We start from the raw sequence: 14,855 nt of genomic DNA on the forward strand, positions 1-14,855 counted from the left end.
ATATAAACAACAACATATAAAGGGTAAATGAGTAAAGACAAACATTTTGAATTATTTTATTATAATATAGGCATTATACACTTAAATAGTTACTAACCCATTTGGATCCAAAGCTCCATCAACATACAGTACACTAATAATTACTACACAAACCAGGTAATATAATCCCATTCTGTAAAATAATGGTTATGTTTAGATCGCATAACAACAAGTATTAAAAGAGAAATAAAATTAAGTTTAAAGGACTTTGAAAAGCAATAATTGAAAATGTTTTTCTAAGACTGAAACGTTTTAGAATGCTTCTATCATATAGAGAATTCTAAAAAATTACAACTAAGGTAGGCCTATATTTATGAATTATAAATATTGAAAATGAAAAGGGAAGATAGACAAAAATAATTTAAAGGAATTTGTAATGTAAATACAATTGAAAACGAACTTCACATTATCTACGTTCTATATTACAAACAACTTAGACAAATATTTAAAAACGTTTTTCTCTTAATTATTTCTAAAAAATGTATTCCTGAAAATTAACTAATAACTTTTGGCAATTTCAGTTATCTCTATTTTGTTAAATTATTATTTTTGCTGCTACCAAGAAAATGATAGATTAAGATTACTTACTACTTTTAATTTACTTTTTTCTGTATGTCATTCAACATGGCCTACGTAATAAAAACAAAACTAAAAAAAGAAAATGATTGTACAAAATACTTTAAAAAAAAACTTACTTTTATGTTAGTAGTAGTAAACGTCATGGATTCCTTGGGTAAAGTGAAGTAAATTATATTATTATAGTGGAATTGGAGCCAGCTCGCTGATAACAGAGAAAGACAATGACCTGTTAACAATACTACTAAAATTAGTAGTTAGAGTTAGTAGTTAGATAGTGTCTTGCATCATTGACTGCTTTATATTTTTATGGCCAATCCCAAAACTCACTGTAGCTTAGTTCCGAATTCTTTTCCTGATTGAAATGTTTTTAAAGGTTACAGCACTAGGGTTTAATTGCATTTATCATAATAAATCTAGTATCTCTTGTAATATTATCAGAAACAGATTCACCTACTGGCTTTTTAACCATGAGGATGCATGCTAATTCACATTCAATTCTCACACAGAATCATACAATATGAGAGCAAGAGCTCCGATGAGATACATTTTGAAAAACCAATACAACTTTTTCCTCTCCATTCATCTTCAACGGAAAGTGCTAGACTTGGAAGTAGTATGTTCATGTTATTATTTATTTTCTTGCTTATTGTTTAACTACTACAAAGTAGCAATACTGCGAAGTAGCTTTGCGTCATGGATTTAGTTTGTTCATAGAGAAGTAAATTGCACTCTTCTAGAGCTCGGAACTATATAAACCATCGCAACAATATGAAAGCCATTCTCGTGACCTAGAAGTACAATTTACGTCACATCTGATACATTTCTTATAAATCCATCCATGCTGACGCAACCAACACTCACACACAATATAGTTGAATGATCCGAGACAAAAATAAATTGTATATGCAGGCCTATCATAATTGTAATTATCTTTTTCTACAAATACGTACGTATAAACACTATACTGTACATCATCAAATGGTATTCTGTAACACTAAAATAAAGAAAAAGACAAAACAAAACGTTTCTTTCTGTGAAAAATTTATGTTGGAAACAAACTCAATGTTTTTTTAAACTACAGTAGAAGCCCTACTTTGGGAAAACCCTATTAAGTGAACACTTTGCAGCGAAACGAAATGCAACATACGTTTTAACACCACGGCCAACCCTCTGCTCAGGGAACAACAAGAGGACGCTAATGGTTGATTCAACCCTATTAAGGGGATCATATATATAGTTATTTTCATCACAAAAACAAAAAAATACCAAATAATATTAATTTATGTCGCTATTCATACAAAAATGGATATCATAATAATTTTTATACTTTCTCTGGCTTGACAGTTTTAATTAGTGTTGATTTTGGGATATATTTTTTCCCGCGAAACCTTCTAAAGGTGAAAATTTCGGTTTTTGGTAATTTCCTGAATAAGGTAGCCCTGATTCAGGTGGTGTCCTATTATTATTATTAAGGGACAATGTGTTGGGTCCTAAAGGTTCACCCTTAATAGGGGTTCTACTGTAGTTAACAACTCAATAACATTGTTCTCTAGAGTTAATGTAAAATGAATGAAGTACATGAGCACATTAAGCAGAACTTAGGTCCACAGTGAAACGTCCATAGTGTCTATGGAAATAATGTGTGCTGTTCATTACTATACTCTTTGTAAAGCGTCACCGTATCTATTTATTCAGTTTTTGCTCGTTGGTTGCGTATGCTAACAAGCTGATACTCCAAAGATGGTTGAAGAATTGCCATTAGAAGAAAGAAAACAAAATTTAAAAATCGAAATTTTGAATCTATCATATCTGGGTAGCATAACCTAAGTTCATAATTATATATATTATTCCTTATTATAAAATTATTATTTCAATGTAATTCTTAATACAATTAAGACATTTTTTCCGTCAAATTAAATTAATAACCGTTAAACCCATTAGTAAGATATTCGTTAAAATGACGATCACTAGCGTAGTATGATATTAACAGTAGATAAAAATGGAAATTGTTTAAATTATCTAAACCTATCTGTATATCCAATATATTCTACAATAACTTGTACGATGATTTCATCTGCATAATAAATCAGCAGAATAAGTTCAAGACAATACTGTTCCACTAACAGTGGTTATTTGCTGCTCTACGTACATACTGTACTCTACACACTAACGTTACCATCTAAGTTAATTAATTGCGAACATAGATCTTAAGTATACACACATTAATGTATTATCATGTAGTGTTGTCTAAATAAAAGCATTTAATGATTTATTGTAGAATTTATAATTCATTTACATAATGATTGAAATATTATACTTATTTCAAATAAAGGATTCATTGTGTAAATTAATCACATATCCTAATAGTAATGCGCATACAACACTTTTTACTGAATACGAATTAGTAAAATTATTCGACCGACGACACCCAATGAAAAATCTAATTTATCTTATTGTTTATTATATATTCCATATTTAACGTCTTTTGATACTCTTTAAACTTTGTATAAACATTTTACTATTTTAAAACTATTGTCTGTTTTTTATTTGTTTACTCCATTTCACGTGTATTCATTTTGTAATTTTATTATCTGTATTTATCCATGGTTTTTAAATGTTATTAATTTGCTTATGTTTTCTTGATCTGGATCTGGATTATTATACTCCAATAAAGCAGGAAAACTGCATCACAGAGTTTTAATATTACGTCATTTGCTATTCCCCATTCATTGGTGAAGTATATTCATCTTCTATCATTGACTTTTTGGTAATTGGCTGGGCTTCTGTATTGGAATATGGAGTATACGCAGGAGGAGGCGAAGTAGTGGCAGCCACATATGAATTGTTCGTAGGGTCCTAAAAGAAATACGTTCTTAATAACAACAAAAAATAATAAATATTCTATATTATGTTCATTAATAATATTATAAATTTGTTTTGGCAAGTAATGTATCCAGTACCGTATTACGTAACTGTAAAAGATTAAGGTATCGAAGTTTGTTTTTATTAATAAAATTATCACTGTAGTAATTATTTTACATTCATAAACGTTGGATTTTGATGACCAATCTCAGTAGGTCCACTATCATTGTTTTCCGACTGAAATAAAAAGAACAAATAAAATCGTTAAAAAGGTGTATCGTAATTATTGTTTCAAATATATATATATATATATATATATATATATATATATATATATATATATATATATATATATATTCACCCTACATACAAATATATATATATATATATATATATATATATATATATATATATATATATATATATATATATATATGTATATGTATATATATATATATATATATATATATATATATATATATATATATGATTTATATAAATAAAGTTTGACTTGTTACAATATCAATATTGCGTTCTGGGCGTTCGGTGCAAAATTATTTTTTAAATTGTGTTTTTCCATTTCTATCATAATAATAAGGTTTGTGATAATCTGAGTTATCTTCTGCTATTGTTATTTTTAATTAGTAACGTATGCTACATCATGTAAAATAAAAACACATTTTATTATTATTCTTATATTAAATTCGTTACTTAATAGTACTGTAGTACAAACAACATCAAACATTAACTGGAAGGATACATAATTGATATTGTTTCTTACCTTTTGTCGCCTTTTTAGTAGAATCAACACAAAGCCGATAATAAACAACACCAGTGCACCAATCACAATTCCAACAATGAGTCCAACGCCTGATCCCCCTTCTTCATTATCTTCTCCATCTTCACCCTATATACAAAAACAATTCATTATTAGTATCACCAGTAATTCTTCTAATGTTGATTATTACCACTGTGATGATGTTCCGTCAACGTACACCTCAAAGCGTAGATGTAAAGGTGAGTGTTTGAACGTTTGAATTAGCTGATAAGTTATCATAATATCATCGGCAGTTACTTTTCACGCTACCCCTTATCATCTGCTGTACTTTTCATTTACTATTCTTTTTTTTGTCTTGTGTGAGTTCATCTCCCGTTTATTTAAATTCTCATAGGTGAATATATTATATACATATAAGTACATTTGTGACAATTAAAAGTAAGTGTTTAAAGTAGTTAAAATACAGGTATATTTACATAATAAGATGCTTGAATTCAGTATTAACCATATTTGTTTTCATTACAATTTTAGATACGATGTTAATTAAAATGTAAAAAACAAAAATGGCGGTAAAATACATGATTAAAATTTTCTTGTTAAACTATCTTATTTGTGATCTTATTTGTGTTCGAGTAGAGAGGCTATAAACTCAGGGGAGGAAAATGTAGTATCCTCCCTTTTCACCAAGATAAAAAGAATGAAATGAAAAAAGAGGAATGCAAAAGTTTGAAAGTTAGATATTTAGAATGATAGCATGCAATGATATATTTAATGAAAACCGTAAGGTTAGAGTCCATACACTGTGCAAGTCCAAGATGCGATTTTGGCTCTGTGCGTATGTTTCATTTACTATTCTAGTGGACTTGGAAGGTAGTTCTGGAATTGAACCGGTCTGGTAAAGTCATAACCACTGAACACGCAACTCACTGCTTCACAAGTAAAAATATTATGTAGCCTACTAATAACAATGCACTACTTACTGTTGATTCCAGAAAAATAGTTGACGTGGAAATCTAAAATAAAAAAATCACAAAGTTTGTTTTTCAGGGTTGTGTTTTCGCTTTTGTAGTTAAAATTAATGCACGACTGTAGTAACTTGTAAGTTATGTACTGAAAATAATTCTTTTTTTTTTAGGTAATGTTGCAACAATGTTATAGTTATAATAGTTAATAGCGCAAGCATGATATTTGTTACGAAAAACGTTCCCTCATCTTATGAATATTGGAGGAACTCCATTCATAGTATTAAGAACAGAATTCATGACAGTTGTAATATGCTAATTAAAACCATAGTTAATGTACTTCCACAATCCAACCTGCATCAGCGTTGGTGCAAATTTATAATTTAGGATATTTTAGGTTGTTTTTGTGGAAGATGCTATTGTTAGATTCCTCTGTTGTTTTGATTTTTTTTTCTTTTTGTTTAATATGTTTTGATATGGATATGCTATCTGAAATAAAGGAAATGATAACTTACTTGCATTTCCTGTGAAGTCTCGAGTAATGCATTGTTTGTTATGGTTACACGTAACAGTACTGACGTGTACTTTTCTTGAACACTCTTCTCAGTGGTTGGAGTTACATCCAGTTGTAGCTTATAGCAATATGTATTACTAAGTATACAGTAACAGTTGGTGGGAGCACAAGAATCACCTTCCTGAAAGTGTAAACGAAGTAAGACTTCAGTAAAAAAATAACAATAACAACACTATTACAATTATTGTTATCATCGTCGTCACAAACGTCATCACAAACGTCACCACATGATTACCTCAATGTACTTTAAACTGCATTTATATTTTGTTATAAGAAAGTTAATTTTCACGCTGCTGCTCTAGCCAGCTACGTCCCATGAGGACTACTCATTCATAAGCTAATGCAAGCAGCAGTTATAGTATCTAAGGCCGACAGTTTTGCGACTTTGGCCCTGTTCAGACCCATGGCGTTAGACCGTTTTAGCGTACGACGCTAAAAGAATGTGTGTCTGAACAGTTGGGAATTAGCGTACAACGCGTTGTACAACGGTTGTAGCGTTGTAGTGGAAAACGGTTGATAGTACCGTTTTAGCGTACGACGCTACTGTAAGTCAACGTTGTATCCAATCAGAACGTTTCCTGTTATGACGCGAAACAAGGTTTGACCTAGGCTGACATCTTGTATCGTCAATGTGTGAGATGGATTTCAATAACAAAAAGGCCAGAATAAATAAGGCCTAACTACACTACAAATACAACTGTTACAAAGTCTACAAACTATTATCAACTGATTACCATTATATTTTCTAACAAATGACATAAATACATGCACCTTGTATTTAAACATAGGGACTACGATCCCATCCGCTTTTAGGCCTAGCTAGGCCTAGAGCCATTCACGCATTTCATTCAAGCTAAAAACTAGCCTGGGACATCAAGTCACTCATTCATACAAGGCAGACTAGACTGGACAAGTTTAATGCTGAAAACCCCCTAACTCCTAAAAAAATCAGTAAACAAACAAGGGTAGCTGTTTCCCTTTTATTAGCAAGTTAAGGGTTATTTTCAACCGACTGGACCAAAGAATATATATCTTTGACTGGACTGGATAGACTAATCACAATCATTTTTTTCTTCATCATTACGAGGCCTGCTTTATTTTCGTAACACAAGAGCCTGGGGAAAATGTTTTTTACTACAAAATAAAAACAATAGAAACAGAAATTTGGCTTTACTATATTTTTCTTAAATAAATGCTGAGGTATGTTTTATTTACGGCAAATTTTGTCATAATTGTAGGGCTGAGATCTAGGCCTGTATACAGTGGAAATAATGATGAAAACACGTGGGTAAGAGGACATGAATATGCAACTAGAAACAACTTGGATGACGTACTTCCGTTGTAACGATAATCGTACGCTATGGGTCTGAACACCTCGTTTTTTTCTCTGCGGTTTGTAACGTGACCTTGATAGTAACGTTGTACGCTAAAACGGTCTAACGCCATGGGTCTGAACAGGGCCTTTGTAAACTCGACTATAATTTATAGATACCAAAAAACGTTTGGGAAAAGAGAGTCTATGAAGGCTCATGGTTGAATGATTTTGGATTCTCGCACTTTGATTGGTTGACGCGAATGAACAGACTGGGAAGAATGTGAAGTCACGTTGTCTCTAGAGGGTATTCAGTTGCATGCCAACAGGTTGAGGTCACACACACAGCACATTAAAGTTCAAAATTGACCATTTTTTAATGTGCATGTGAATCATAATTAAAAAACTATTTTTGATTTGTATGTATTTTTGCGATTAAAGGACATCTTTTTAATAATTAATCATAATATCTGAAGAAAGAACAATGATTACTTTTATAATATCGAGCAGCGTTTTTTGTAAGAAATATTTCTCGTTTACTTACAAATCTCAACGTGTCTGACGTGTCACCTTCTGACAATACAATTCCAGCTAAATCATTTGATATAATCTGCCAATGAACGTTTATTATTCCACTTTCTCGATCGTATGCAGTCACATGATACACACTGTAATAAATAAATACATGTAATATAGTTTTGAAGAGCAATGAAGAGAATTAAATGAGAGATTAAAGAAGATGACCCACGTGATTGTGCTGCATACAATATTAAATTAGAATATTATGCAAGTTTGTGAAAATCTAAAGGAATTTGAAAGTATTAAATAAGTCAAATACAATATTAAATGAGTAAAAAAAAAATTTAAAGAAAAGAATTGAAGGAAAGATTGAAGAAGGAGATAGAGACAAATAGGGTACAGGGACGATAATGAGAAGCATGAGAAAAATGTTGCAGAAGAAAAATGATGCTGAATACAGAAGAAAAAAGGTTTATTTACCCGTCTCCATTTGTTTGAAATTCATCGGCGAATATCGGTGATGTTGAATCAATGTGGACTTTTATATAATCACTCTTTGTATTGCCCATTACGTCCGTTGCACGAACCCAAAATCCAATTGTATCGGCCTCATCAGCATTTTCCAGTGACTCCGTATAAATTTGATCCTGAAAAACAGTATTGATAATGAAATCATTGCCATTTGCTAATCAGATATAAAGGTACCAAATTAATAGTAACGAATTTAAAGAACATTTTGATTTCAAATTATTGTAAAGTAACAAAATGGATGAACGATTAACATGGACAGAACAGAGAGCGTCGTAAGTGGCTGCTGTAGGAAATGACGAGATCCTTAGAAAATGAAACTGTAACATCTAGTCCAGCGCCTTGAGCACTTTAGTGGATATGTGCGCTTTACAAATATTATACTATGCAATGTTATGTTACATTGTTATGTTATTATGATTCTATCTACTCTACATTTTCGGATACACGCACCAGATCATTTGTTAAATTCTTCCAAATTGGTTCAAATAAGGGAAAGGTCGCTCCCCCATTCTGGTCTTTAGAAACACCAACTTCGAACTTAACGATTCCATTTCGATTATCAATGGCCGTTATGGGGCGCCCTGCAGGAAATGCTTCGGTATCATAATCTGTGTGTACGATGTCACTATCAGCTTTAATGGCGTACAGTAGCTTCTGATCGATGTGCATCTGATTGACGAAATGGCCGTCCCATGACACATGGACCTGGTAACGAAAAGTGATTAAATAAATTCATAATACAATATATAAGTAGTCAATCATTTTAGTTGGAAGGACGCAGCATATTATTAACGGTTTAGGTCAAAATGTCAAAACTTCTTTAAATGTTATTTATCACAATTACCTTTATTGTATTTGTCATCATCGTCATCATATATATTGGGTCTAATCTCTGTTTGATGTGCTAAAATATGGTAGTGATATTCCAAAATATGGAAGTGATATGATGATGTGTCATCGTGTTCATATGGTCACATTACATTATTTTGTCACATAAAGTTTGATAGTGTAGTTTAAAAATCATTACTTTTATTTATCATACCGCTATCATTGTCTAATAAAATAATACAATTGTTGTACACAACACATTACATTTTTGTCGCCAGTTGTCCAAGCGTCTGTCTCCAGATTTAAAGACTCTCCATCAACACTGACTTGCATAGGTTTTTCTTCTACAATGGATATTGCACTTTGATCATCAAAAATAAAGCAACGTCTGGCATAACGTCTGTTTCCAGCAATATCATCAACGATAAGTATAGCACAATATACACCTATAATTATAATCAAGTCATTTAGCAGTTGTTAATAAATACTTCTCTTGATTTCATACTTTAGATCACTGAAATGGCTTCAAAATTGAGATTTTTAAATTGAGACTACAAACGTTACCTTGAACATTTGGTTGAAATTCCGCTTCGTAATCATCTCCACTTTGTGTAGAAACAAGATCGATACACTTGTTAGCATCTGGATAATCAAACACGTCATTTGTAATCAGCATTTTACAAACTCTGGACTCATATGTATTTGGTTTCAATCCGGAGGTATTGTCAACCCATGTTGACCACTTAATCTCCAGTTCAATCTGGAGAAATAATAAAAATATATTACCAGAAATTTAATTTTGTATTTGATTTTGTTACGATAAGCTATGTCTTCTAATATAAATAAATAAACTTTTTGAATCTTACTATTTTACGTACAAATTACGTAAACAAATACCTGTTTGGTGTATGGTTCACCGATGTTCAACGGATGCCCAGAACACGTAACAGCCTCTGGAGTCAGCGAACAATGCGTCGGTGGTTCGAGATCCACAACTATGTCCAAGGTTTTTTGTACAGTTTGCCCAGAGTAATATACAGGTTCATCAACTGTACCGGAAGTTTGAAAGTCATAATTGATAAGCCGAAGAAATCCTCCATTTGTTGAGGATAATGTTAAAGATAATCTAAAATTGAATAAAATATCGTGTAAACAAGACGAAAAAACCTGAAAACATCGACAGATAGAAATTTAGCTAAAATATTACCATCTAAAATCCTTCATTTTGACCTTTCAGTTTTACTATACTAAATCCAAACAGCAATAAAAATACCAATCACACGGAGCGTTCACCTCGGAATTATGGCGAGATTAATAAACAAATGAAATTTAAAGAAATTATGAAATCTACGTTTCATATAGGCCTACATTATGAGAAGGCTAGACGGTTATTTCCACAAAAGTGTTGGCATTGTGCTTGCCTATCTCAAAATTAAACAATACCTGTCATCGTGTTGAAGATCTTGATACAATGATCCATATTGTTGACAGGCGTGAGTTGCAATATTTGGGTCGTCCTTGTCATGGTTTAAACTACAGTCAATTGTTCCATTCACATTTAGGCCTATAGTGCCCTCTATTAATATGAATACATAAGAATAACATAAAGAAAAACTAAATATTTTCTTGTAAATGTATATCTTAACTGTTTGTTATTCTGCACTTGATATCATTCGTTTAAAATTCAATAAATCATATATTATTACATTAATTTAAATTAAGAAGAGAGAAGAGGACCAGTTCGTTAATTGTGATATAGTAAACACCTTCACCTTCTATCTATCATCGTTGAAGTAGTATCACAAGCTTTTTGATTTGATTAATTAAATTCAAAACATGAATAAATGACACACAAGCAATGGGGCAGTAACACGAAACTAATTGAACCAGGATAACCAAATAAAGGTTTAAATAATATAAAACCTATTTCCATTTGGGTCCTTAGCCATTAAATCTAGAAAATAATAACAATAATAATGAAGTAGTCCACGTCCATGGGTTTGTTGGTATAGTTTAAATTAATAATACAATAAATAATTATACCTCTAGAAATTTGCCAATCGACACTCGCCTCAACTACGCCTACTTTAAACTCATTGACGTAATATGGGTAGTCAGCCAGTGTAGGGCCTGAGTAACGTGTTTTCCAATTCACCGATAAACCATTGCCTTGTAAAGATACGTAGACAGGAGATGCCTCGCATGGAATATCAGATGTAGCAGCCCTTGTCCCGGAGTCTTTTTGAAGCGTTACTGAGCATTGAGATACGGTTGGCGCTGCGTGAACTACAGAAAATATTTTCAAAAACATTAATACAGTACACTATAGCATTTTTTAAGGAATGTTCAAGTTCTTTTTGTATCAAAAGCAAACGCATATATTGGAGAAAAAAGCTCTAAAGCTGATTTTCCACTAGGCGAATTTGTTCACGCGAATCGAAAGCGTTAGCTTATACGCATGCGTAGAGAGGAATTTGGAAGATGGAAACATGAATACGCATGCGTAAACTGACGCTTTCGAATTCGCGCGAACAAATTCGCCTAGTGGAAAATCGGCTTTAACAATTGTTACTCACTAGTCATGCAGTTGAAATGTTGGTTAAAATCATCATCACATGTACATGTCAGACCTGTGCATCTACCGGGGAAGCAAGACAAACTGTCAGTCCGCCACGAGCATATTTCTGTGATTGAAAAATATCCATTTTTGGGGGTTTTATCTCGATCATACTTACTATTAGAACTCTACCTTCTAGATAATTTATATTCATTAGCTGATTATAAATTTACAGAGTAGGCCCTAAATCGTCTTCTGTTAGAAATCCAGGAATTTAAACATACAAATATCATTATTAATTAGCATCAACAAAATATTGACGACTACGTTTCTTGTTCTACTGTTGGTTGGAAAGTGTCCTCTCCCACAAAAAATTTATTTGAACATAATTATATAACACCTTTTACATCCATGGAGATTTCTATTAATCACAGTGCGGGTACGCACTATCAATTGTACTCTAGGTTTGCTGGGGGACATTACAGAAGCGAAACATACATTCACCATAAAATGGGATAAAACTTCTTCTCATAACTGTACATTTTGATAAACATTAATTACTTGTTTGAACAAATTAGATTATGAAATAAAATAATCTGATCCTAGCAAAATATAATGTTGCTACTTACTGCTCTGAAATACCATCATGCACCAATACTTATGTATACAACTGATTGTTGCTAACAAATATGATCTTGGAAAATAATAATTTAAGTACAACTTACTATTGCATTGGCCTCCAACTAAATCATATGCCTTTATATTGTCGCTGATGTGGAAAAGACACTTAGTGCATACGGAATTTGTATGTGATGTACAATCCACTATTTCACAATAATTGATATTTGTACTGCATGCTGAAGTAGAAAAGTGAGAAAACGATTGTGTTGTGGGCGGGGGAATGGTTTACTGAGTTGGTTGGAGATATACATAGGCCTAAAGTGGGTTATTGAGGAGGAGATCGTTCAGTAAGTCAGTTTGTGTGTTCGGCTGTTTCGCCAGTCAGTCATATTTGATTTAAATGATGTTTACCGTTTTCGCATCCTGGGCCGTGGAATTGTTGCTCACATACACAATTGTTTGGGGCTTTACACTCTCCGTGTACGCATGATGGAGTAGTACAGAGTGCTGCAATAAAATGTTTTAAGCAAAATTAACATAACAATTAATTTATTATCATCATCATCATCATCATCATCATTATTATTATTATTTTTAACATTTAGTATCATAGTCCTCACATATATCCTCCGTACACAGGCCGAAAATTAAACATGTAAGTGGCAGATGGTCGTGTTTGAAATCGCAAACCATGCCAGGCCAGGAAGAGAGTAGTGAAAACTAGAGATTCGTATTCGAGTTTTGTATTACGATATAAACATAAACATTGATATTCTGGGAAAAAATAGAACTTCGAGAAGGAAATGATACATTTTTGTGGCCTACTGTAGCAATAATTATAACCTGCCTGCTTGAAATAAATTCGGAATCATAAAGCGTAGTGGGTGATTTACATGTTGCTTATTACCCTGGTTAGAGAATGCAGAATGAATTTGGTTTATATTGAGTGGAAGAGATTATGTTAAGGGTTTTGTTAGCTATGTTTGATTCTGTGCCTACCTACGAAGGAAAAAAATCGCTGCTAAATTTGGAAATAGTAAATTACCAATGTCTGCTTTTACATTATTACCATTATACCACGGACGAATTGGTTTAACCGGGGAATCGTGAATTTACAAACCGTTCAAGGATTTTAGTTTCACTCTTCTTTGGTTTAACTATAACCAATAACTCCTCAATTTCTGAACATGTGTACGTCACAAAAATACCGACAATGCTCTTACGTTTTGAGCATTCATTTCCTCCAGGTGGCGCTGCCCAACCAGGACAGCAAACGTAAACTGTACTATAAGTTGTCCCCGTGACATAACCAGTTCTATATCTTTTGCTACAAAAATAGACTAAGCATAATTATTACAGTTGGTTATATTTTCTTTAGTAGCAATGCAATAACTTTTGGTTATTCAGAAAACCTGTACATCTGTATAACGTCGCATCCTTTTGTTGGATATTCGTTTTCAATTTAGGCTACCTCTGGATTATTAAATGATGGTGCCTAAATTACATGTAAGCCAGGTTGAACGAATAATAAATTCTTAAATAATTCCAAATAGGCCTATAGAATCGAATGGGTAAAGTGTAGGGCTGCACAGGAACTCCAAAATATAAATCGTGTATACAGACGTTCGAACAAGATGATCTTTGGGCATACCGTTTGTGCGAACTGTGTATTATTAATAATAATGATAGTCTTATTATAGCGTCTTATACAATGTCTTTAAGAGCTTTACAACAAAAAAATGATCCAAAAAAATCCAAAAATAAAAAAGGAAGAAGAGGAACTTTACAGCTCCCAGAATTCACAGAAGCACGAATAAAACAAGAATCTTTCTATCCTATCCTACCAAAATAAGAAGTAGGTCTATGATATTATCAATAACATTGTCAATCAGTTGAACGAAAAAACTAAAGTAGAAACTTACCGATACCTTGTACATCGATCAAGCCAAAATAATCCACACGATACTGTATAGCTTGACGAGTAGCTTACTTCAGTTGTGTAGACTTTCGAGGAACTTCGTAGTGATGTACATACATGTTGTCTGTAACATATAGAACATACATAAGCAATCATCACAGGAACTCAATTGGTTAATACACTAGGCTCGTCAACAAACTCGTTATTCAATCAACTAGGTTATCTCAACGAATTTAATCAACACAATTGGATAGTACTACTACAACATTTATTAGGCCTACTCAGATATTGACATTATTTTATAATTATAATGAAACAAATCTACATTTATACCGATAACCTCCCTACTAAACTAAACTCCCTACTGAATCAGGCCTACAGCAGATTTTAAATGCATGCCTTACCCATTTGGATTCAGAGCACATGTGTAGGATATGATCAGAAGTACAAGTGTAAATGTCAGTTGAAATAGCGTCATCGTTGTAGTGCCACACTGTATATTAAAAATAATAAGTGTTACATTAAATTTAAATGTTAATTAAGTACTAAATCCAAAAACTAAAAACAAAACATAAAATTCAATCTTTAAAAGATTAAAGTAAAAACATAATAATAATAATAATAATAACAATAATAATAGCACTAATAATAACAATAATAACACTAACAATAATAATAATAATAATAACAATATATTGTAATTAGAATATAAAACGTTTTAATCCACAATGACAATCAAATTAAAATTGTCATAATTATTATTTTTTACTTTTGA

The 14,855-nt window shown here is 32.1% G+C and overlaps 1 protein-coding gene across 2 annotated transcripts; it reads right to left on the reverse strand.

Moving 5' to 3' along the window:
• Nucleotides 1–2,334: 2,334 nt before the first annotated feature.
• On the reverse strand, nt 2,335–12,915 carry LOC140051140 (uncharacterized). 2 transcript variants are annotated; one of them, XM_072096263.1, is made up of 16 exons: nt 12,574–12,915; nt 12,267–12,398; nt 11,561–11,668; nt 11,028–11,270; nt 10,428–10,560; nt 9,882–10,110; nt 9,549–9,744; nt 9,249–9,430; nt 8,607–8,861; nt 8,106–8,272; nt 7,651–7,774; nt 5,736–5,915; nt 5,239–5,271; nt 4,262–4,387; nt 3,658–3,717; nt 2,335–3,474 (listed from the first exon to the last, which is right to left on the reverse strand). In XM_072096263.1, exons 3-16 carry the CDS (start codon nt 11,565–11,567, stop codon nt 3,334–3,336), a joined length of 2,076 nt encoding a protein of 691 aa, XP_071952364.1. In that variant the 5' UTR covers nt 11,568–11,668; nt 12,267–12,398; nt 12,574–12,915; the 3' UTR covers nt 2,335–3,333. The 2 variants fall into 2 exon arrangements, with proteins under 2 accessions (XP_071952364.1, XP_071952363.1); XM_072096262.1 differs by having other exon boundaries at nt 12,267–12,915.
• Nucleotides 12,916–14,855: the final 1,940 nt, after the last annotated feature.

Source organism: Antedon mediterranea, chromosome 6 (genome assembly GCF_964355755.1).
Source record: "Antedon mediterranea chromosome 6, ecAntMedi1.1, whole genome shotgun sequence".
Taxonomy (NCBI): domain Eukaryota; kingdom Metazoa; phylum Echinodermata; class Crinoidea; order Comatulida; family Antedonidae; genus Antedon; species Antedon mediterranea.

Coding starts and splice junctions, on each gene's coding strand:
- LOC140051140 (XM_072096263.1), bottom strand. Junction 10,561..11,027: donor CGATTGGCAAATTTCTAGAG/GTATAATTATTT, acceptor TCATATTAATAG/AGGGCACTATAGGCCTAAAT. Junction 3,718..4,261: donor TACTAAAAAGGCGACAAAAG/GTAAGAAACAAT, acceptor TTTTTATTTCAG/TCGGAAAACAATGATAGTGG.